General features: G+C 38.3%; 1 protein-coding gene across 1 annotated transcript; it reads left to right on the forward strand.

Annotated features, from left to right (window-relative positions):
* The first annotated feature begins 1,873 nt into the window (after positions 1-1,873).
* On the forward strand, positions 1,874-22,526 carry LOC102900483 (zinc finger protein 677). Its single transcript, XM_045046211.1, has 4 exons — positions 1,874-2,022; positions 4,380-4,441; positions 10,542-10,695; positions 14,891-22,526. The coding sequence occupies exons 2-4, from the start codon at positions 4,427-4,429 to the stop codon at positions 16,873-16,875; spliced, it is 2,154 nt and encodes a 717-aa protein (XP_044902146.1). The 5' UTR covers positions 1,874-2,022; positions 4,380-4,426; the 3' UTR covers positions 16,876-22,526.
* The last annotated feature ends 605 nt before the right edge of the window (positions 22,527-23,131 follow it).

The following is a 23,131-nucleotide window of genomic DNA, read 5'->3' on the forward strand; positions in this document are numbered from 1 at the left end:
GCTGGGAGCATTGCCACTGCAGGTGCAGGCAAACAGGGCAAAGTTGGAAGGTTGCAGGTGTGTTGGAGCAGGGTCCAAATGAGGCCAGAGGGAGAGGGTATAGTTAGTGTGCAGAGAGCATGGGAGCATGGAGAAACAGATGCAAAACTCTTCAAAGGCATAAGATGCCACAGTACTTGGTAAATACAGATAGGGACAGAAAAGCAAGGGGGAAATGCTAAGATGAACCCTGAAGTATGGGATCAGAGTCAGGGACATCAGTATGTGCACAGAGTTGGCTGTAGATATGCAAGTAAAATCAGTATGAAAAATAATTCAGTAAGCTAATAGGATATACTATTGATATACAAAGAAAAATAAAAGAGGGCTCATGAAATAAATAGCTTTAAAAAAATAAAATGAAATAAACCCACCAGGTATGAACCTAACAAAAATGTGTAAAGCCAATATGTAGGAAAAAATAAAATATTCCTGACATATACGAAAGTAGAAATAAATGAATGTAAATTTACATCATGTTCTTGAGTGGAAAAACTAAATATTATAAAAGGTCAATTTTCCTTAAGCTAATTTATAAATTTAATTGGATCATGATACAGATACCATCAGTTAGTTTTTCGAATTAACAATGTTACTGCAAAAATCTAACAGAATAATGAACAAAGAAGAATAGGCACAAAAACTCTAAAAAAAACAAAAAACAAAAAAACCCAAAATGGGTATGGTTATCCTTCTGAGATGTTTTTTTATTAACAGACTATTAGGTCAGTGAAGGCAAAAATTGAGAAGTATGCCAAGTGCACAAGAAAAGTTAATAACCGGCAAAAACTAAAGTGGGGACACATCATTAACGCTTGGTATTTGGGAAATGGTAATTCCTTTCAAAATGACCATGAATGGTCTTTTCTTTAAATCCCTCAGCAAGATAAAGGTCAAACAAAAGGGAAGTCTATAGGGTAAAAAATAATTAAAACAAGGTTAAATTCTTCGTAAGACTTGCTTCTTTCTCCCTGAGTAAACTTTTCTTAAAAATCTAATTTTCAAGCATAAAATAGTCTTCCAAAGTAACTGAGAACAAAGTTTTTTAAAAATTGCAATTGCAATGATATTTGGTAACTAAGGAGCTTAATCAATATACAGGTGCAATCTGGTAGTTCTGAAAGGCATTTGGATTTATAATTCATCTCGAGAGGTGTAGATTCGAATATCAAAGAGAGAAAATTGATGACCACCCACATAGGCAGAAATGTTTGTTCCTTTAAAACAACAAGCCGCCCTCCACCCCCCACAGCCCAGGGCCCAGCGGTGAACGCCAGGGAAGGCAGTCCAGCAAACGGGGAGCAGAAGTGACAATTCAGTGCAAAGCTCTGATGGGGAGTTAGTACCAAACTGCACATTGTCCACAGAACAGTTTTGCATTTCGCAATGTAGCGTCCATCACCGACACTGACCACCCCGGTTTTTGCTGCATTAAACAAGGAGCTGTCCCTGTCCAAGTCTCAGTCGCCCCTCAAAGACCCCAGGTCACAGGTTCTCGCACAGCTCCGCCTCACTAGCCGCAGCGCGTCTCCACCGCTGGCTACAATTGTTTCCCAGGGTACTGAGATCAACTTGTCAAATACCACCACTCCCAACAGAAGCGGCCCACCCTTCCCTAACGTTGTACCCAGGCTGGATCCGAACGACACCAGCGAGATTGGAATGAATCCAAAAGCGGAACCCGAAACCGCCGGTCTGCAGGACAGAGGACCAAATGCCAGGCGAAGGACGGTGCCGGAGGCGACACCCGGCTCGCCCAGGCCCCCGCCAGCACCCGCCTCTTCCTAGACAGCTTCGGCCCCACCCCGAGATCGCCCCGCCCGTTCGTCTCGACGCACGCGCATGCGCGCCTTTCTGCAGACCCGGAAGCGGATCCCGCGGAGCAACGATCGAGCTGGCGGGAGTGAGTCTCCATTTTTCTGGGTCTTGCCCTGGAGGCGTTCTTAGTCCCCGCCTCCACATCCAGATTTCGGGGATCGCCTGGTAAGGTAGAATCCTTGAACCCTCTCACCCCTCTCGCTGGGAGTTCGTCCCTTTCGCCTTCGCGGCGTTACCGTAAAACGTTTCGATCCCAGTCGCTCAGTGCGGGTCCCGGGCGTCGGCCCGGGTCCCGAATCTCTCTGAGGCAGGTTCGGGCCAGGCCTTTCTGCCTCTGGCCCTTGCAGACCCCAGTCGCCTTGCCAGTCGCTTTCCTGCTCAGAACCTTTCTCTGACTCCCGATACTCCCCCTCCCCTCAACCGCGTCCGGCACAGTCGTCACTAGGAAGGTGGATGCAGGCCCTTCGCCCCGCCTCAGGGAGGGCATAGTGGGGACAGAGATGGCAGGGGAAGACGCAGGAATCTGCGGAGTTAGAGGGTCATCGGAAAGCGTGGGGAGAAAGAACGGTGGGGATTCAAACAAAGGCTGCCACAGAGTAGGGTGAAACTTTTGGAAGAGGAATAGTGAGGGAGGGAAACGGAAATGGACTAAAGGACAGAAGAGAAACAAGGACACAGAGAGACTTATTCAGAGAACAAAACATGTAGTGATCTCAAACAAAGCACGGGACCCAAACGCTGGCGAGTACAGAAGATAGTTGTGAAGTACTGATTTGTGGCTCTATGATCTTGTTAATCTAAAATTTGGTAAATTTTTTCAGTTGTGCAGAAGAAAATGAGAGTTGTGAAACCTGGTGTTTGAGGCAACTGCACTTTCTAAGTATTGCATCGGAAGATAATTCCATTTGCAACCCCTACTCATCTAGAGGGCAGAGGTCTAGCTCAGTCAGTCAATGGGGGAAGACTTTCTGTAACCACATGGTGCTTTTTACAGTGGCCATTGTTAACAGTACTGTTTCTGTCCCCCTTTTTTCTGTGGCTCATGGCATTCTTTTCTAAACTTGATGTTATCCCTACACTTGTTTTATCTTTAATCTCAGAATCCATTGGCTATCGTTTTAATTTCCAAATTATTTTACCTCTTAATTTTATTGTTCAGATTATGAGTTTTACTTTCTAACCTATCATATATTGGAAGTATTCTGGATGTCTGTTAATGAACTTTATAGTATTTCATTACACATCCGTTAAGGATGTTGATAATCTCTTAACACTCAAAACCTAGTTTAGCCAGTTAATTTAATATTCAACAGTTCTCTTCTTCCCCTAAGTTATCTTTTAAATTACCAAATGCTGAGCCGAAATCTCCAACTAAATAGATGTTCCCCTCAAGTCCCCTCTGCCTTCTCTGTATAGATGTTGAAGGGTGGTCTGGATTGATATGGAACTTTGTTCCAGCAGTGCTCATCTGTTCATAATACAGAGATTGCTCAGAGCTCATCCCCACAGGTGACCCTTTTTCATGTTTTCTAGGACTAGTAACTATTTGTAATTTCATATAGGTTTTCTGGAAAAGAGGAATTAAATGCTTGGGTTTGGTTAAACCCATGAAAGAGAAGCTTCTCTTGTTCAGGAATATGAACAGTAATCTGGAATTAGGATAAGCCCTTTGTACTTAAACCTGTCCAGACCACCTTTTCAGAATTTACTTACACACAGTTCTGCTCACTCTACTCAGATTTCTTAAGGCTAACTTGGTCAAATTACTCCCCTTTGGAGTGCACCCACCTGTAACGTGAGATGATAGGCCAAGAATTCTGAACCTGGGCTAATAAGATCCCTGAAATGATTTTCAGAATCGGGTGTGTGTTTGTCTTTGGCCATTTTCTAGGAGAGGGTGTGCAGTTATCATTAGAGTTTACAGTGTGGTCTAGTTCCAAAAATAATGAAAACCACTAAGAAAGAGGCAGGAGCATAGTCTTAGAGACAGGGATATGCCTCTGTCAGCTCCATCCTCTCTGTGTATCCTGGCTAAATCTTAAACATTTGATCATGTCATCTTTTGACATTAAACCCTCTTACAGGCTTCCCATCACCATCAAGACAAAGATCTAAACTCTCAGTATGGCTACCAGGGAGCTCTGGAGCTGGGGTGACCCTTAAGAGTTATTCCAAATTGATGGCATGGACAGGCTTCTGTATCCTGCATCAACCATTCCTTGGATGCTGGCTGCCTAGGGAGGAGCCAAGAACTTGAATGAAGCAATTCCTTTTGGTCAAGTGCCAGGATAACGTAGACTGTGGAGTGTGTTGGTTTCAGCAGCAGGGAGGGCTTTCTGAAGGAATGGGTGAAAAATGCACCTGTTGGACTCCATATAAGACTTTATTGTCCCTGTATCCCTCCTATTGCAATGGGCAGCAAAGAACTCTTTCTCCCACAGTGAGGTTCTCTCTATGTATTGTGGCAGAGGAAGGGGTTATGTTGATTCCAAACATTAAACAACATACCTTTTGCCACACAGTATAACCTTACCTGAGAAAGAAGACCAGAAGAGGGAAAAAAGGAGGAATGGCTCTTTTCCAGGTAAAAGTCATATTTTTCACTGATTGTTCTTTTTCCTAAAATGTCACACTTTGGACTCATTAATCTTCTCTGTCTCCATAGTATCCTGCCTGAATTATTTACTGACACCCACGGCCTTCTCCCTATTTCCTCTCATCTCCATGTAGATTCCATCTCACTGTGACCCAGTGACATGGCACTTGGGAAGACGCTCCTTTTAGGTGGTCATCCTGTGAGGGATTTTCTCCGCAGGCAGGAACTGGAGATGGGAAGTAGGCTCTGTGGTGTCCATGAGGTTGGGCAGTAAGGATTCTTCACAGACCCCTTCTGGATGCCCTTCAACTCATATAAACCAGAATTAAAGAGATTACTATTATGTAAGTAATGTGTTAGCATGCACAAGTACCTGAGAAACCCTGAAAAATAAGACGACTAATGGGGGAAGTTTGCTTGTCCAATTTCATAATGCCGTTTGACATTAAACAAGGGAATCAGTGTGCTTCTGACTACAAAACATTAATATTTTGGAATAGAATGGGAAGTTCAAAGTAGGAATAAGAAATAGAGAGGGTGTTTTATTTAATTAACATAATTAGTTTTATTTTTTTGTTTTGTTTTTTTATTATTTTTTTTTAATACATGAAGTTTATTGTCAAATTGGTTTCCATACAACATAATTAGTTTTAAAGTGTAGAATCAACCTATTTCTCTTAACACTAAGTGTTCCTTGAATTATTTATAGCACACCCATCTCAAAAGACCATCTCAAAAGAGTACCTTTAGGAACTCTTACACCATACATCTTTTAGATAAAAATGTTTATAACTTAACCAGACATAGGAGCAGAACTTTCTGTCATCAGAGAGGCTGATGCTAAATTTTCATTTTATGAATTATTGTTAAATATTGTTATTTTTATATTTTTCTGTTAAACTCCCCTAGAATATGTATTTTTGTGGTTCATTTCCACACAGGTATGTATTCTGGAAACTAAGAAGTAAAATACCTCCTTCGCTGTCATATCTTCCACCATCAATGATTGTCTTCATCAGGAAGTGGTGTTCTCTTTAGTGCAGATCTTCTAAAAATGCATTTATATATTATAATGTGATTTTAGAAAATATTTTTCTGTAAATGTTTTATCACATTTTCTGCAAATTTGAAATGTTTACATATGATATGTTTGGATGTTGTTTTCATGTTAGTAAACATAGAGATAACTGCTTTTTTTAGATCCTCATTGGAACATTCTGTAAGTGAAGATATGTGAGTCCTTTACAATTTCTTACTGTTACAAAGAATGCCATGGTTGCTGCTTCTGAGCAGGCCGACTTCACTACAGACTTCTAAGGATATCTTATGATTCTGCACCTTAAGCATGATTACCAGATTAATGATGGTCTTTCTGAGGAGACAGACGTTCCACTTACTAAATAAAGATTTTAAATCAACTATCTTGAACATCCTCAGCTAAAGGAAAACATGGAAGAGAACTAAGAAGTAGGGAAACAGTGTTTCAACAAATAGAAAATATCACTAAAGAGACAAATTATAGTAAAGGGAAGGAATAGAAATTCTAGAGTTGAAAGAGTATAAACACCAAAATTAGAAATTCACTAGAGGGTTCATTAGCAGATGGGCAATAAGAATAATCAGTGAACTTAAACATCGATTAACTGAAATTATCAAGCAGAAGAAAGGGAGAAAAAGGCTGAATAAAAGGGGAAAAAAAGAAGAAAATGACCAGAGACTAAGAAACCTTTATGATACTATCAAGAATACTTATATACATATAATAGGAGTCCCAGAAGAAAAGGACAGAGAAAAAAGGTACAGAAAGAATATTTGAAGAAATAAGACCTGAAAACCTAATTGTATCAAAAACAACCTACATATTCAAAAAACTCAATGAACTTCAGCTCTGACAGGTGCATGGAGATCCCTGGCAGTCACATAATCCGTCAAATTTTATAAGACAAAAAAGAGAATGTGGAAAGCAGCAAGACAGAAAAACTTCTCGCATACAGGGATTCTGAATACGTTTAATGGCCTGTTTCTCATCAGAAACTGTGGAGGCCAGGAAGCATTCTCATGACGTATTTAAAATTTGAAAGATTAAAAAAAAAATCTATGAGGAATTCGTTATCAGGCAAACTATGCTTTAAAATTGATAGCATAATTAAGAGCCTCCTGCATGAACAAAAGCAGGTGGAGTTCACACTTACAGACTCAGCCTACGTGAAATACCAAATGGAGTTCTTCAGGCTGAAATGGGTAGTAATTAGTGGTACATAATAATAAAGAACACTAGTAAAGGTAACTATGTAAGTAAATACAAAAGCCAGTATTATATATTTGTTTTCTAAGTCATTTTTTCCTATGTGTCTTAAAAGACAAATGTGTAAAACAATAAGCAAACCTGACTTTGAGTGAGTGAAACATCTGTTCATTTGTTATAAAGTAGTTTTGACAGTAACATAAAGGGAGACTGTATAGCAGCAATTGTTGTATGCTATTAAAGCTAAGTTAATATCAACTAAACTGTAAACTGTAGTTCCCAGGATATCCACTCAGAAAATAACTTGAAAATAGACAAAAATAAATACAAAGGCAATCAAAATGTTACGCACACACATAGACACCAAAAGAAAGGAGGAATTATGAAAGAAAATAGACATACAAACAGCAGATGTCAGAAGTATTTCTTACCAGTTGTAATTTAAAATATGCATAGATTAAACTCTTTAATAAAAGACAAAGGAATTGAGTTTTAAAAATGATTCCACTCTATGTCTATAAAAGGTTCACTTTTTTAAAGTCTTATTTTTATTTTGAGAGAGAGGTTGAGTGAGGGAGTGGCTGAGACAAGGAGAGAGAGAATCTTAAGCAGTCTTCACACTGTCAGCGCAGAACCAAATGCAGGGATGAACTCATGAACTGTGAGATCATGACCTGAACTGAAATCGAGAGTCAGATGCTTAAGCGACTGAGCCACCCAGGTGCTCCAAGGCTTACTTTAGGTACACAAATAGGTTGAAAGTGGAAAGATGGAAAAAGATATTCCATGCAGATAGTAATGAAACCTAGCTGGGTAATTATACAGATATCAGCCCAAATAGAGTTTAAGTTGTAAAATTGTTATCAACGATGTGGAAGGACCTATACTGAAAAAAGTGCTGATCCATCAGGAAGATAAAACAAGTATAAGCAATATGTACATGGAAGCAAAGCCCCCAAATTTTTGAAGCAACCATTGAGGAGATGGTTCTATATAGTTGGAGACCTCATGCTCCCTTTTTTTAAATAATGCATAGAACAACCAGACATCAATAAGAAAGGAGTGAGCAATGCTGTAAACCAGCTAGGCTCCGCAGACACATACAGAACACTGCATCCAACAAAAACTGAAAAATTAGGAGTAGAAAGGAACTTGCTCAGTCTGAAAAAGTGTATTATTAAAATTCCATGGCTAACTTCATATTCAATGAACAGCTGAAAACTTCCCCTTAATATCAAGAACAAAACAAGTGGGGCGCCTGGTTGGCGCAGTCGGTTAAGCGTCCGACTTCAGCCAGGTCACGATCTCGCGGTCCAGGAGTTCGAGCCCCGCGTCAGGCTCTGGGCTGATGGCTCAGAGCCTGGAGCCTGTTTCCGATTCTGTGTCTCCGTCTCTCTCTGCCCCTCCCCCGTTCATGCTCTGTCTGTCTCTGTCCCAAAAATAAATAAACGTTGAAAAAAAAATTAAAAAAAAAAAAAAGAACAAAACAAGTGTGACTCATTTTGCCACCACATGTCAACACTACTGGAAGTTCTAGCCAGAGAAAACACAGAAGAAAAATAAATACAGTATGTCTTAATTGAAAAAGAAATCAAACTATATTCATAGTATACATGATCTTCCACTTAGAAATAAAGAATCCTTAGACTTAGAATGAATTCATTGAAGTTACAAAATACAATATCAACACTCAAATTTAGTTGTATTTCTTCTGTACAGTAGCAATCAACAAATGGAAAGTAAGTAAATTCCATTTACAAGAGCAAGGAAATGAATAAGTTTAACCGAGGAAATGGAAGATTTATATACAGTGAAAACCAAAAAGTTGCTGAGGAAAATTAAAGAAAACTTAAATGTCAAGATATCCAGTGTTTGTGGATTGGAAGACTGTAAAATGTGAGTCCTCCCCAGAGCAGTATAAAGTAATACAGTCCTCAGCAAAATCCCAGCAGCGTTTTTTGCCCAAATGGGAATCCTGATTCTAAAACTCATATTGAATTGGTAAGGATGCCACATAACCAAAATAAACATGAGAAAGAACAAAATTTGAGGACCTACAATTCCCGACATCAAACCTTCTACAATAACTTGGAGTAATCAAAAGTATAATTGCATCATAGGCTAGAAATATTGATCAAAGCGATAGAACTGAGTGTCCACAAATAAACCCATACATTTATAATCCATTGCTTTTTTACAAGTGTGTCAAAAACAGACTGGAAAAAGAATAGTCTTATAAATCGTACAACTAGTTGTCTGTGTGAGAATGAAATTGAAACTACCTTGTACCGTATAAGGAAATCAATTCAGAATTAGCGATTAAATGTAAGAGCTAAAACTATAAAAGTCTTAAGTGAAAACATAGGGGTAAATCTTTAGTACCTTAGGGTTGGCAGTGGATGTTTACACATGACCCCAAAAGCAAAAGAGAAAAAGACAAAGTAGATAAGTTGGTCATCATCATAATTAATCATGTCTGTGCATTGAAGGACATTATCACATAAATGAATCGGTTTACTTAATGGGAGGAGATAATTTGCCAATCACATATCTACTAAGGGTCTAGAACCTAGAATATAAGAACGTATACCTTATACATTTCATTATACATTAACGTACAATATATGAAGAACATATACAAGTCAACAACCAAAATAAAAAGAACCCAACTTAAAAAATGGTCAAAGGATTTTTTTTTTAAATTTTTTTTTCAATTTTTTTTTCAACGTTTATTTATTTTTGGGACAGAGAGAGACAGAGCATGAACGGGGAGGGGCAGAGAGAGAGGGAGACACAGAATCGGAAACAGGCTCCAGGCTCCGAGCCATCAGCCCAGAGCCCGACGCGGGGCTCGAACTCACGGACCGCGAGATCGTGACCTGGCTGAAGTCGGACGCTTAACCGACTGCGCCACCCAGGCGCCCCAAGGTCAAAGGATTTTAATAGCCATTTCTCCATAGAAGATACACAAAGGAAATAAGCACATGAAGAGATGTTCAGTGAAAGGAGTCATTAGTAAAATGCATATCAAAACCACAATGAGATATCATTTCACACCCACTAGGATGACTATTGTAAAACAACAACAAAAAAAGTGTCTGTAAAGAGGTGGAGAAATTAGAATCATGACACACCGTGTTAGAAAGTAGCTGCTGTGGAAAAGAGTGTGGCAGATTCTTAACAAAATTAAACCACGTGACCCAGTAATTACACTTCTAGGTATTTATATAACCAAAAGAATTGAAAACAAATATCTAAGCACTTACTTGTACTCGAAAGTTCATAGCAACTTACTAATATTAGGCAAAGTTGATAACAATGAAATGCCCATCAGTAGTTGAGTAAATATGGTCTAGTCCTGCAGTGGAATACTCTGCAGCCAGAAGAAAGGAAATGTTCCACTGATATATACTATATCATGGATGAACCCCAAACATTATTCCAAGTGAAAGAAGGCAGATGCAAAAGGTCACATTTATGATACCATTCCATTCACATGAAAAGTCCAAAATCGGTAAATCCATAGAGACAAAGCATTAGTGGTTGCCAGGGACTGGGCAATAGGAAGCACCTGTTAATGGGTAAAGGATTTCCTTTGGGGATGATGAAAATGTTTTCAGTCTAGACAGAGGTGATGTTTGTGCAACATTGTGAATGCACTAAATGCCACTGAATGGTACTTTAAAATGGCTAATTTTATGTTAACTGTAGCTCATCAAAATTATTTTACACGGAAAGGGAACACTCACTCCAGCCTAGTCTTTACACATCTCTGCTTCTCTAATTTTGTGTCAAATAAGAACACTTTACCTGTCCACTTGGTGAAGTGTCTTTTCTTTTCAGGGACGGTTGACATTCAGGGATGTAGCCATAGAGTTCTCTCAGGAGGAGTGGGAATGCCTGGACCCTGCTCAGAGGGTCTTGTACAGGGATGTGATGTTGGAGAACTACAGGAACCTGGTCTCCCTGGGTGAGGATAACTTCCCTCCAGAAGTCGGTAATTACTTTTTATGTCTTTGCATTTTCTACTGAGAGCCACTGTTTTGATCATAGGAGTTTCAAATTCCTGTTCTTAAGGGAGTGATTGCAGCTGTTTTGATTGAGAATGGAAAGACTTCATAATGTGGCAAATTGATTCTAACTTCGTTTTCTTCAGAAGTTCTGCATTCCTGCATGTTTAGTTGGGAGGTGATGACAGGCACTGGATGTTATATGTAAGTGATGAATCACTAATTACTACTGAAACCAATATTATACTATATGTTAACCAACTAGAATTTAAAATCTGGGAGTTTGGGAAATAGGATTTAAAAACCCTTAAATTCTTAGTAAAGTCAACTCTCATTGACATCTTTAAAGATAAGGGTCAGAGAGAAGTTATTTAAAGTTGGGGGAAAAAAGGAAACCTTATAGTCAATTTTCATAAATATCTGATTCTGTGGTCTTACCCTTGTGCTTTTGGTTAGTCGTTCTTGGAAAAGAACCAGATCTCTGCATTCCTACAATAATCCTTAAGCATTCTGGCAGTTAGCTGATTAATTTTCGAAATATGTTTTACACCCACATAAAATGAATGTCCTTTTTTCTTTGCTGAACAAAGAGCTGGGAATGTATTCTGGAAGAGCAAAGCAGATCATGTTCTGTTTTTCTTTATAAATGGAAATCTCTTCTTGAGCTGAATATCATCTCCATTTTGAAAGAAGGGAAAGATCCCAGGACTGTGGAAAGTGAACTGAATATATGGGAAAATCCAGACAGGTGGGAATGTGTTGGGATGTGAGCACGAGTCAGAGCTCAGATGGGCACAGAGTAAGCAGCTCCAGTAAACATTGTTTGGGAAGGATCTGTGGGAAAATAAAAGTTTATTTCTTAGGAGCTTTCAAAAGGAAATCCCCTGCCACCCCTACACACTTCTCATTCTGTTATTCAGATGAGTAAATCAAATATGTACAAGGTTAAACTCCAACTTTTAGAACCTATAACACAGTTACCTGGCCTCTCTGACCATACTGGTTCCGAGCTTTCAGAGGGACTGGGATGGCTGTCCCTAAGGACTCTTCCCTGATCTCTCTTGGTTCTCATTCCATACAGGTCAGAGCTGAGGCCTCTGTAGTGCAGACCCCAGGACCTATTCACTTTCCATTTCCATTTTGTATCCTTGGGAGAACTTCTAAGGAGACAAACAAAATGTAATCAATGTCTAATAAAGTAGAGCTAAAGTTTATGTCTTTCTTTCCTGGGCCATCCTGGCTTCTTGAGGTCGGGTGCTTTTGCATTAATTAGGAGGAAGTCGTGATGTGGATAATTCCAAAAAGTGAAATTCCAAAATTAGATGTAGTTTACATATAGCACAGCTTAACTGATATCTCTAGTTAGCTTTTCTATTGAAAAAAACCTGTATTATTCCATAGATGTTTATTGTATTCTTAGTATACAGAAAGTACCATATTGATACATATATATACACACATATATATATGTATATATATATATATATATATTTTTTTTTTTCCTGCAGGAAGGGGGAGTTGTTTTAAGAACTCGACGCAGCAGCAATTTTTGTTTTGTTTTTAAGTAATCTCTGCACCCTTTTGATCCCTTCACCCATTTGTGCCACCATCCCCTCAACTTCCTGCCTCTAGTAACAACAAATATGCTCTCTCTATCTAAGAGGGGTTGTATTGTTTTTTTAAGATTCCACATATAAGAGAAATCATACGGTCTTGGTCTTGTACTCATTCTACTTAGTACAGTTTCCTCAAGGTCTGTCCCTTTTGTCACAAATGGCAAGATTCTACTCTTTTTTATGGCTGGATAATGTGTCATATACACACATCTTTATTTACCGATCAATGGACATTTAGATTGTGTCTGTATCTCAGCTATTGTAAATAGTGCTGCAGTGAACATTAGAATGCTTCTATCTTTTTGAGTTAGTATTTTGATTTCTTCAGATAACTACTCAGAAGTAGAATTAGCGGATCACACAGTAGTGTGTGGCCACACCAATTTTGGCTCCAACCAATAGTGCACAAATTCTCCACCCATCACCAACACTTGTTTATTTCTTGTCTTTTTGATAATTGACATTCTAAGAGGTGTGAAGTGAAACCTGATTGTGATTTTGATTTGCATTTCCTTGATGATGAATGATGTTGAGCATCTTTTCATGGTCCTGTTGGCCATCTCTAAGTCTTTGGAAAATGTCTATTCAGATCTTCTGCCCATTTCTTAAATTGGGTTATTTGAGCATTTTGGGGTAATATTTTAGATTACCAGTCCATTATCAGATACATGATTTGCTAATATTTTCTCCTATTCAGTAGGTTCCCTTTGTATTTTGTTGAAAGATGTTCTTTTGCTGTGCAGACACTTTTTAGTTTGATGTAGTCCCACTTACTTTTGGTTTTGTTGATTTATCTTTTGGTGTCAACAGTCAAAAAAAACAAAAACAAAAACAAAACCATCATTCCCAGGATCTGTGTCAAGGAGCTCTTCCTATACCCCTATCTTATAGGAATTTTGTGGTTTAAGGTCTTAAGTTTAAGTCTTTAATGCATTGTGAGTTAATTATCGTGTATGATGTCAGACAGTGGTCCAGTTTCACTCTTTTGCCTGTGGCTGTCCAGTTTTCCCAAACCATCTATTAAAGAGATTGTGCTTTCCCCGTTGTATAGTCTTTTCTTCTTTGTTGTAAATTAAGTGACCATCTGTGTGAGTTTATTTCTGGGCTCTATTTTGTTTTGGTGATCTATGTGTCTATTAGATTTATGCTAATACCACACTGTTTTAATTACCACAGATTTGTAATCAGGGTGTTGAAATCAGGGAATGTGATGCCTCCAGCTTTGTTCTTCTTTCTCAAGATGCTTTCACTTTGCAGGGTCTTTTGAGGTTCCATACATATTTTAGGATTTCTCTGTTTCATGTGTAGGTTTTTATGTGGACATAAATTTCAACTTATTTGTGTAAATACCAAGGAGTGCAATTGCTACATCACATTTGAGAGTATGTTTAGTTTTGTAAGAACATGCAAACTGTCTTCCAGACTGGTACACCATTTTGCGTTCCCACCAGCAATGAATGAGAATTCTTATTGGTCCACATTCTCACTAGTATTTGTGTTAGTGTTCTGGATTTTGGCCATTCACCTAAATGTGTAGTGATAACTCACTGTTACATATTTACCTCAGTTAAATATATGACTTTTTTTTAAAAAACATTTTTGAGAGAGAGCGTGATTTGGGTAGGGACAGAGAGAGAGTGAGAGAATCCGAGGTAGGCTCCAGTCTCAGAGCTGTCAGCACAGAGCCCGACATGGGTTTCAAAAACCATGCAATCATGACATGAGTCAAAGTCGGACCTTCGAACGATTGAGCCACCCAGGCCGCCCCTATGGCATTCTTTAAACTGAGTGTTTTTGATATCTTGAGAACGTATTTTTTTAAGTTACTGCTTTAGTCAGAGAGATATCATTAACTTGATTTGTCATAGGTTTTTAAATAATGATACATTATTTTTGTGAGCTTGTGTGTCTCAGTCAGTTAAGCGTCTTGACTCTGGATTTTGTCTGAGGTCATGATCTCACAGTTCCTGAGTTCGAGTCTGGCATTGTGCAGTGTGCTTACAGTGTGAAGACTGCTTGATATTCTCTCTCTTCCTGCCCCTCCCGTATTCACAAGCTTGCTCTCGCTAAGTGAATAAACTTAAAAAAAAAAATTCTTGTACATGTCTCCTGGAACATGTATCTATTATATAATTCTTTTGATTATATACCTGGAAAAGGAATTCTTGGGATATTTAGTTTGATAATTTTTAGGGCAAATACTGAAATAGATGTAAGCCTACAGTCTTCTTATAATACCATACTGTCTCCCTGTTGAATGTTTTCTACTGTTACTTCATACCCGTAGTATAAGTTCTTACAGAATGAGTCACTATTATGCCTGTTGCTAAATCAGTTCCTTTTTCTAACATCAGGCTTTAAACTTATAACACAATCATATTCCCATAGATGTGCAAGTACAAGCACTGTCCCCACATTTATAGAAAGAAAACTTAAAAACATTGTAAATAACAATAGTGTTTGAAGTCTATGCTTGAGAAACTTCCTGTATTCATTATAAAATAATATTTTGGTGTTAATTATGGAATTTAGTATAAAATATTTACCTTCCAATTCTATTTGATAGGGAGTTCTGCTGGATTTGCAATCAAGGAATTATCACCAATACAGGACATTAATAAAGGAGAATTTTACCACTTAGTGATATTGGAGAGAAGTGAAAGTCATGACATCAAGGATTTTGATCTCAAGGAAGTCTGGGAAAATAGGCATGAGTTTGAAAATCACTGGGGATATGATGCAAGAAATTACAAAGAAGTGCCTTTGACCCATAACAAAAATGTCACATGGAGAAAAGATCAAAAACTTAATCAGCCCTCAGTCACTCTTCCTCAAAAGCAGTGTGCTTCTGTAAGAAATAATACATACCTGTATTTCATGGATTATGAGCCATTTGTAAGGAATGGATTAAAAATGGACAATAATACAAGTGGTGCTGGAAACCAGTACATAGACTGCTTGGAAAACAGAATTGGATTAAGTTTACAGGCACACCTGGCTGAACTGCAGACATTTCATAGTGAGGAGAAAATGTATGAATGTAATCCAACTGAGGAGTCTGTCAGCAATGGTTCCTCAGTCTCACCACTTGAAAGAATTCCTCCCAGGACCCAAAACATTTGGAATAAGTCTAGGAAGATTTTTAAATATCATTTGTTACCTGCACAAGACAGGAAAGCACACACTAGGGGAAAATCTTACAAATGTAATGAATGTGGGAAGGTTTTTAGCAAAAGCTCAAACCTCATGAGTCATGAAAGAATTCATTCTGGACAGAGACCTTATAAATGTAATGACTGTGGCAAAGCCTTTACGGAGCACTCACATCTTACTCAACATAAGAAAATCCATACTGGAGAGAAACCTTATAAATGTGATGAGTGTGGCAAAGCGTTTAACCAATGTTCAAACCTCACTAGGCATCAAAGAATCCATACAGGAGAGAAACCATATAAATGTAACATATGTGGCAAGGTCTGTAGTCAAAATTCAAACCTTGCAAATCATCAGAGAATGCATACTGGGGAGAAACCTTACAAATGTAATGAATGTGGTAAGGCTTTTATCCAACGTTCACACCTTTGGAGTCATGAGAGAATTCATACTGGGGAGAAACCTTACAAATGTAATGAATGCAGCAAAGCCTTTGCTGAGCGTTCAAGCCTTACTCAACATAAAAAAATCCATACTGGAGAGAAACCTTACAAATGTAATGAGTGTGGCAAAGCTTTTAAACAGTGCTCTCACCTCATTAGACATCAGAATACACATCCTGGAGAGAAGCCACACAAATGTGATGTATGTGGCAAGGCTTTTATCCAGAGTTCTAGCCTTGTAGAACATCAGAGGATTCATACAGGAGAAAAACCGTATAAATGTAATAAATGTGATAAAGCTTTCATCAGACGTTCACACCTCTGGGGTCATGAACGAACTCATACTGGAGAGAAACCTTACAAGTGTAGTGAGTGTGGCAAAGCCTTTGCTGAGCGCTCAAATCTTACTCAGCATAGAAAAATCCATACTGGAGAGAAACCTTATAAATGTAATGAGTGTGGCAAAGCGTTTACCCAATTTGCAAACCTTACTAGGCATCAGAAAATACACACTGGAGAGAAACCACACAAATGTAATGTGTGTGGCAAGGCTTTTATCCAAAGTTCAAGCCTTATGGAACATCAGAGAATTCATACAGGAGAAAAACCTTATAGATGTAATAAATGTGATAAGGCTTTTATCAAACGTTCACACCTTTGGGGTCATGAGAGAACTCATACTGGAGAGAAACCATACAAATGTATTGAGTGTGGCAAAGCATTTACGGAGCGTTCACATCTTACTCAGCATAAGAAAATCCATACCGGGGAGAAACCTTATAAGTGTAATGAGTGTGACAAAGCTTTTACCCAATTTGCAAAACTTACCAGGCATCAGAAAATACATAATGAAAAGAAACAGTATAAACCTAATATGTGTTGCAGTGCTTTTATTCAAAGCTCAAGCTTTGGAGATCATCAAAGAACTCATAGGAGAAAGAAACCTTGCAAATAATATGAGCAAGTATTCAGCACTTACTTAACATCAGAGATTCCATCATGGAGAGGAACCATATGAAACTAACATATTTGGGAAAGCTAGTAACCAGGGTTCACACTTCACCTAATATCAGAATACAAATCTCTGAAAGGAAGCACACTGAAGAAATGTATGGCAAGGCTTATCCAAAGCTTGTTACACCTTGTGGGACATAAATTTTACCAGAGAATTCTTACAAATGTAATGAGTGTGATCAGGTTTATAAAAAATGTATAAATTGGGGAGGGGGGTAAAATAGATGAATGGGATTAAGAGGTACTGACTTGCAGTTATAAAAAAAAAATGTACAACTCTGCTTTGTGGTCTTGAAAGCATTCACATAACATGGAAGCCATACAAATATGTCAAGGTCTTTACCTCAGGAAGCACCTAAGAATTTATCCTGGACAGAAACATTACACATGTAATGAAGGCGATAATTTCTTTAGCCAGTTCTCTCAGTAGATTGCAATTAAAGAATTCACACTAGAGGGAACTAGGTCTGTTTTGAGGATTAACTATTCTTAGGTATTAAATTCCACAGAAAATTAAAATTATTTAAAACTCATGAGATAATGTATGTCAATGGAACAAGTAGATCTGTGGAAAGACCTAATCATCTTCTGTTTAGATATTTTGTAAAGATTTTATTTACCTCTCTACACCCAACGTGGGGCTCAAAGTCACAACCCTGAGAGCAAGAGTCATGCTTTTCCAACTGAGCCAGCCAGGAACCTCTATGACGTTTTCCACTCAGTTATTTAAGGTTTCTTGATGCTACATTATTATTGATGACTTACAACCTCAAGTTTGGAATCCACTGATGTTATACTTTCATTACATGTGTTTCATTTGTCAACCATCGTGGTGGTCTCAGAGAAAGTATGAAAGGAACCTCTTTTATTAGGTGGGGCTTAGTCATACCTATATACCCTGGAAAAAGTAGGATGCTGGTTTTAAGATCTAGAATAGTATATATTTTGGAGCATAAGGAGTGACCAGGAATAAATCTAAAAGCTATTATGTAAATTACCATGTTTTCTGTGGTCACAGCCCCTTCTCTGGATTTGTTGGTATGATTGAGAGCCTTGGTTGATAACTATATGAAAGGGTTATGCTATCAAATATGTGATCGTGAAACACTAGACTGAGACATTGAGACAATGATATTTTCATGTGGGAATGAGGGGTTATTAAGGATGGTATTATGTTAGAGAAAATGGAGGGGGAATGATGGTCTCTCCCTCTTTTGAAACGTAATAGCTATTATATATCATGGATGAGTAAAAATTAGTCTTAATTTTGGAAACTGAAGAGAAAGTTCTAGACATTTAAATCAAAAGAACCAAAGTAGGGGCACATAGGTGGATCAGTATGTTTAGTATCTGCCTCAATTTCTGCTCAGGGTCATGGGATCAACCTCTATGTTGGGCTTTCCTCTTGAGTGTAGAATCTGCTTACAATTTTCTCTCTCTCTCTCTGTCCCTCTTGCCTACTCATGCTTTCTAAAAAATAATAAGTAAATAACCCAAAAGAGTATGCTTGTGAAGGACCCAAATTTGGCCACTTAAAATGCATTTTCATACCATTTTATTTAGGGTACCCTATTTCCCATATCTAAGTAAGTAAAATATAAGCTTTTAGGTAACCCTGAATGAATCCTCTTCCTTTTATTATCCCAAGTGCATCAAACTTCTTTGGGGCATTTCATAATGAACACTAATAAAACATCCTTAGACTCTTAGGTTGAATGTCATCCATAACAATTTTTTTTCATGTTATATTCAAACCTACAGTTTTGGAAATATATGTTGAATTTCAGAGTTACCCACCCATAGCTCATCCCAAGTATTTTTGTGGTTCTAATGAAAATACCATAGCAATGCAGTTTCAAACTCTCACCCATCACAATTTGCATCCCCATTCATGAATACAGACCATGATTCTATTTCTGCCTGCCTTTTGTGCTGAAATGAGACCCATGGTTTGCATTAAGTGAAATTTACATTAAATGAAATTAGAAAAAGAGCAAGCATATGAAAAGTATTAGGAACTGAAGGAAAATTTGAGGAGTAAGGATAAAGGTAACACAATCTGTATTTTGTGCTGGAGTGCTCAGGGAATAATTTGAAAAGATAAATCTTCATGAGTTTACTCTCAAGAATGAACAACACAATGGGAATCTTGTTTGGTAACTAGAAATCTCACATATTTACCCTCTAAAACATTTTTTGCTTTTGTTTGCATTTGTGCTTACTCCACTGAGACAGGATGTTCGGATGTCAAGAATGATGACTCCGTTCACTCAAGTGTTCGGAGAATGTTGGTTATATAATGACGCTTTCTCGGGAGAGCAGGGCAGACTTCTCAAGTTCTGAAAATGGCTAGAGAAAGCAGGCAATGGTGACTACTTTGTTACGATGCATCCTGTGTGGGGCCGGGGTGATGGTACTCATTGACACTGTGAACTTAGAACTACTGCCAAGGGAAGGGCCTCTCGGGCTTTATTATTAGCTTGCCCTGCCCAGATGAGCAGAATATTAAGAGGTAATGACGCTTCACAGGTATCATTAGTCGGCCATCAAGAGTAGAGTCAGACTCTCTTCTATAAAACTGAATGTTTACTCCTGACTGACTTGGTTGGGAAAGACCACAATCTTCCTCATGCTAACTACTACCTTCTTTTTCCAGCTGTATATGTAGCTCCCACCACACAATATGATTGTGGAAAAGGGTTATGATACACTGTTTAGATCAGTTACTTAAGGTATTTTTAGACTTGTTATGATGTCAGGATTTTTTTTTATTAAGTAATAGCCTAATATTAAAATACATTCAGAAATGATACAGTATTTCCCAACTACAAACCTTTTGTAGATCGTTCACTTTAAGGGAGGTTAGAATGAATTGAATCTCAAAATCAGTCCTATCATTTTTCTAGCAAGATGCTAGAATCAGAGAGTGCCTGAGTGGCTCAGTCAGCTAAGAGTCCAACTCTTGATTTTTTGTTCAGGGCATGATTTCATGATTCATGGGTTTGAGCCCCGGGTCGGGCTCCACACTGAGTATGGAAAAATAAACAAACTTTAAGAAACTTTTTAAAAAAGTACTAGAATCAATATCTGTATTGAAACTTTGCAAATTAGTGTTAGATGCAGGTAAATAAAATTAACTTAAAATTAATAAATTTCAAAGGAAATAAATCTGTAAGTTAGAAAACACTAAGGACTAATAATTTTGACACATTTGGAACACCTATGACACTGTTCATGGGTTGCATGCAATATTACACACTGAGGATAAAGAACAAAGTCTGGTGATGAAATCTGTCTCATCCACAGTTCTCCTTGACAACCTTGATCTTTAATATTAATAAGGAGTATGTTTAAATTTGTTCTGCAAAATGTCTTCTTTACCATCTTTTTCTTTTACCTTCTGTTGTTTAGGCATGAATATGAAGTTTGAAAATTCCCCAATATACTTAATTAATTAATTAGAGAGAGAGAACACACAAGTGGGAGGCAGGGACAGAGGGAGAGGCAGAGAATCTTAAGCAGGTTTCACTCTCAATGCAGAGCTGACACACCCCCCAAGTCCCTGGGATGTTGGCCTGAGCAAAAATCAAGAGTGATGCTCAACTGACTGAGCCACACAACTGCCCCCTAATATTCTTATAAAATTGCATTATTAAAATGTGTAGCTAATTGAGGAAAAAAAAACCCTCCTGGGATTATATCCACGTAAATAAGATAAAACCTAATAAAAGGCCTTTGCCCCTCCCCATTCATCCTTCTTGGTCCTACAGCGGCCATCCTGCTGTAGGGAGAGAGAGTGCTGAGTCCTAAGGGAGGTGGAGCATGCAGAGGACTGCCCAGGGGACCCGCCCCATCCCAACCTGCATCTCTGGGCTTCCTGTTACGTGAGAATGGTAAACCACCTAGTTGTTTCAGCCACTAACTTCCAGGAGGTCTGTCCTTCACAAATGAAAACTGTCTGACCTGACCAATAAGATTAATATTTGTATTGAGAGTAGAATGCAGCATTTGAGAGGGAATCTTGAATTTAACATTTTGTAGCTGAGAAAAGCTGCAAAAAGCATCATCTTTCACAGATGGGTTAGAGCTGTTTGGCACATGTTGCCTAAAACTCACAATGTGAATGAAACAAAATATAGCGTGAGAATTTATGACAAATGTTCAGGGTGCTAGGGTAGAGACTTACAGGAGTAAGGAATCTGGTGCCATAAATGGAATAACATGTTTACTTGAGTATGTGAACTATTAGTCTCTGAGTGTATATGCTGCAGTAACTTTCTACTTTGGACAGATAAAATGCATTCAGTCATTCTTCCAGTCAGAATCTATTCTAATCACTGACATTAGCAGGAAACAAAACTCCCTGTCTTCAAGTAACTTATATTCTATAAGGTTGAGTCTATAAGGATAAAATATGATAGTGATAAATACCATAAACGTGTTCATATGTAATGATCGGCTGACAGGGTTTCCTAATTTAAACAACATTTTCAGGCAATGCCCACATGCTGAGGTCATCTTTGGGCAGAACCACTGAAAGTATCATGCAAATACACATGGAGAAGGGCAAGTGGGTGTAGGAAAGAAGCAGAAAATCACCACAATGGGAACATAATTACGGTGGATCAGGAATACCCACAATTGGCATGTGGCTTGGTGAAATGTGAGGCTAAATTTCTACTGGAGACCTTTAAAATTTGGGAAACCTTATAGTTAGAATTTGTACAATTTTAATAACACAACTCCCCAGAAGGCTTAGGAGCATATGTGATAGATCCAAAACCATGACCTGTTTGGAGAATGCACAGACCTATTTCTTTATGGCAGCCTTACCACTATTGAGAGAACACAGCAGTGAGGTGGGGTAATGAATTAATGGAAAGATGGTAAATACCATTTGTGAAAACTGTCTAGGGAGTTGATCCCAGGACTTGTTAAGATACATGCTTTTCCTTTTGTCTACGCTTATACCCAGCCAAGGGTATGTTGCTTCTTCCACTTACGAATGTGTACCAAGTAATACTAGTCAGGTCGTTTATGCCCCAGTTATATCTTCAATGTCAATATCATAAAAAAAAAATTGTTCACGTGTAAGAAGATACTGTACTTACAAATTGAATAGTAACAATATCGCATATTTCATGTTTTCCTCACTAATTCAAGACCTAGTAACTCCCAATTATTCCTAGTTTTATTCCAGTTGAGACCAGTCTTGTGTCAGCATTGCCTAATATTTTGACTATAAAATTGACTTTTCAGTATGTTTCATATCCCAATTTTATACTAAATCAGATGTGATGAGAATGGGACTATGTGCAAGGTCGGCAAACATTTATTTAAGGAACATATAGTAAATATTTTATTCTTTGTAGGCAATACTGTTTCTGTTACCAGTCTTCCAGTATGTCCTTATTGAGTCAAAAACACCTAAATATGAGTGTGGCTACATTCCAGTTACACTTCACTTAAAAACAGACAGTAGGTTGCATTTGGCTCATGTTCTGTAGGTGGCAGACTCCTGATCTACCCAAAGGAATTAAGAGCGCTATATAGTAAAGGTAACTATATGGTAAATAAAAACTGTCTTCCCTATTTTTTTTTTAAGATTTTTTTTTCAACGTTTATTTATTTTTGGGACAGAGAGAGACAGAGCATGAACGGGGGAGGGGCAGAGAGAGAGGGAGACACAGAATCGGAAACAGGCTCCAGGCTCTGAGCCATCAGCCCAGAGCCTGACGCGGGGCTCGAACTCACGGCCCGCGAGATCGTGACCTGGCTGAAGTCGGTCGCTTAACCGACTGCGCCACCCAGGCGCCCCTGTCTTCCCTATTTTTAAGCCTCGTTAAAGAAACTAACAGTCTAGTGTATATGTGTATAGCATATGTAAAAGAAACCTATACTAATGGTAGCACAGGGCAGGAGTGGAGAAATGGAAGTCCACGTGGAAAGGAAAGGTCGGATGCTCTGTATGAAGAAGTATAAACGCACGTGAAGGTATACTGTGGTCATCTGTGTAGGATAACCCCTAAAGCAAACAAAAGCAATACTTAGAGCTAACAACAGTGAACCACAGTAAAGGATTTAAAACCATCTGTAAAAATCAGTTACTTCAAAGAAGACAGAAAGGGAATAGAGCAAAGGAGACATTATAAAAGCAAGAGCAAAATAATTTAAATCTATCTGTAAAACGAAATCAT

Source organism: Felis catus, chromosome E2, assembly GCF_018350175.1.
Source record: "Felis catus isolate Fca126 chromosome E2, F.catus_Fca126_mat1.0, whole genome shotgun sequence".
Taxonomy (NCBI): Eukaryota; Metazoa; Chordata; class Mammalia; order Carnivora; family Felidae; genus Felis; species Felis catus.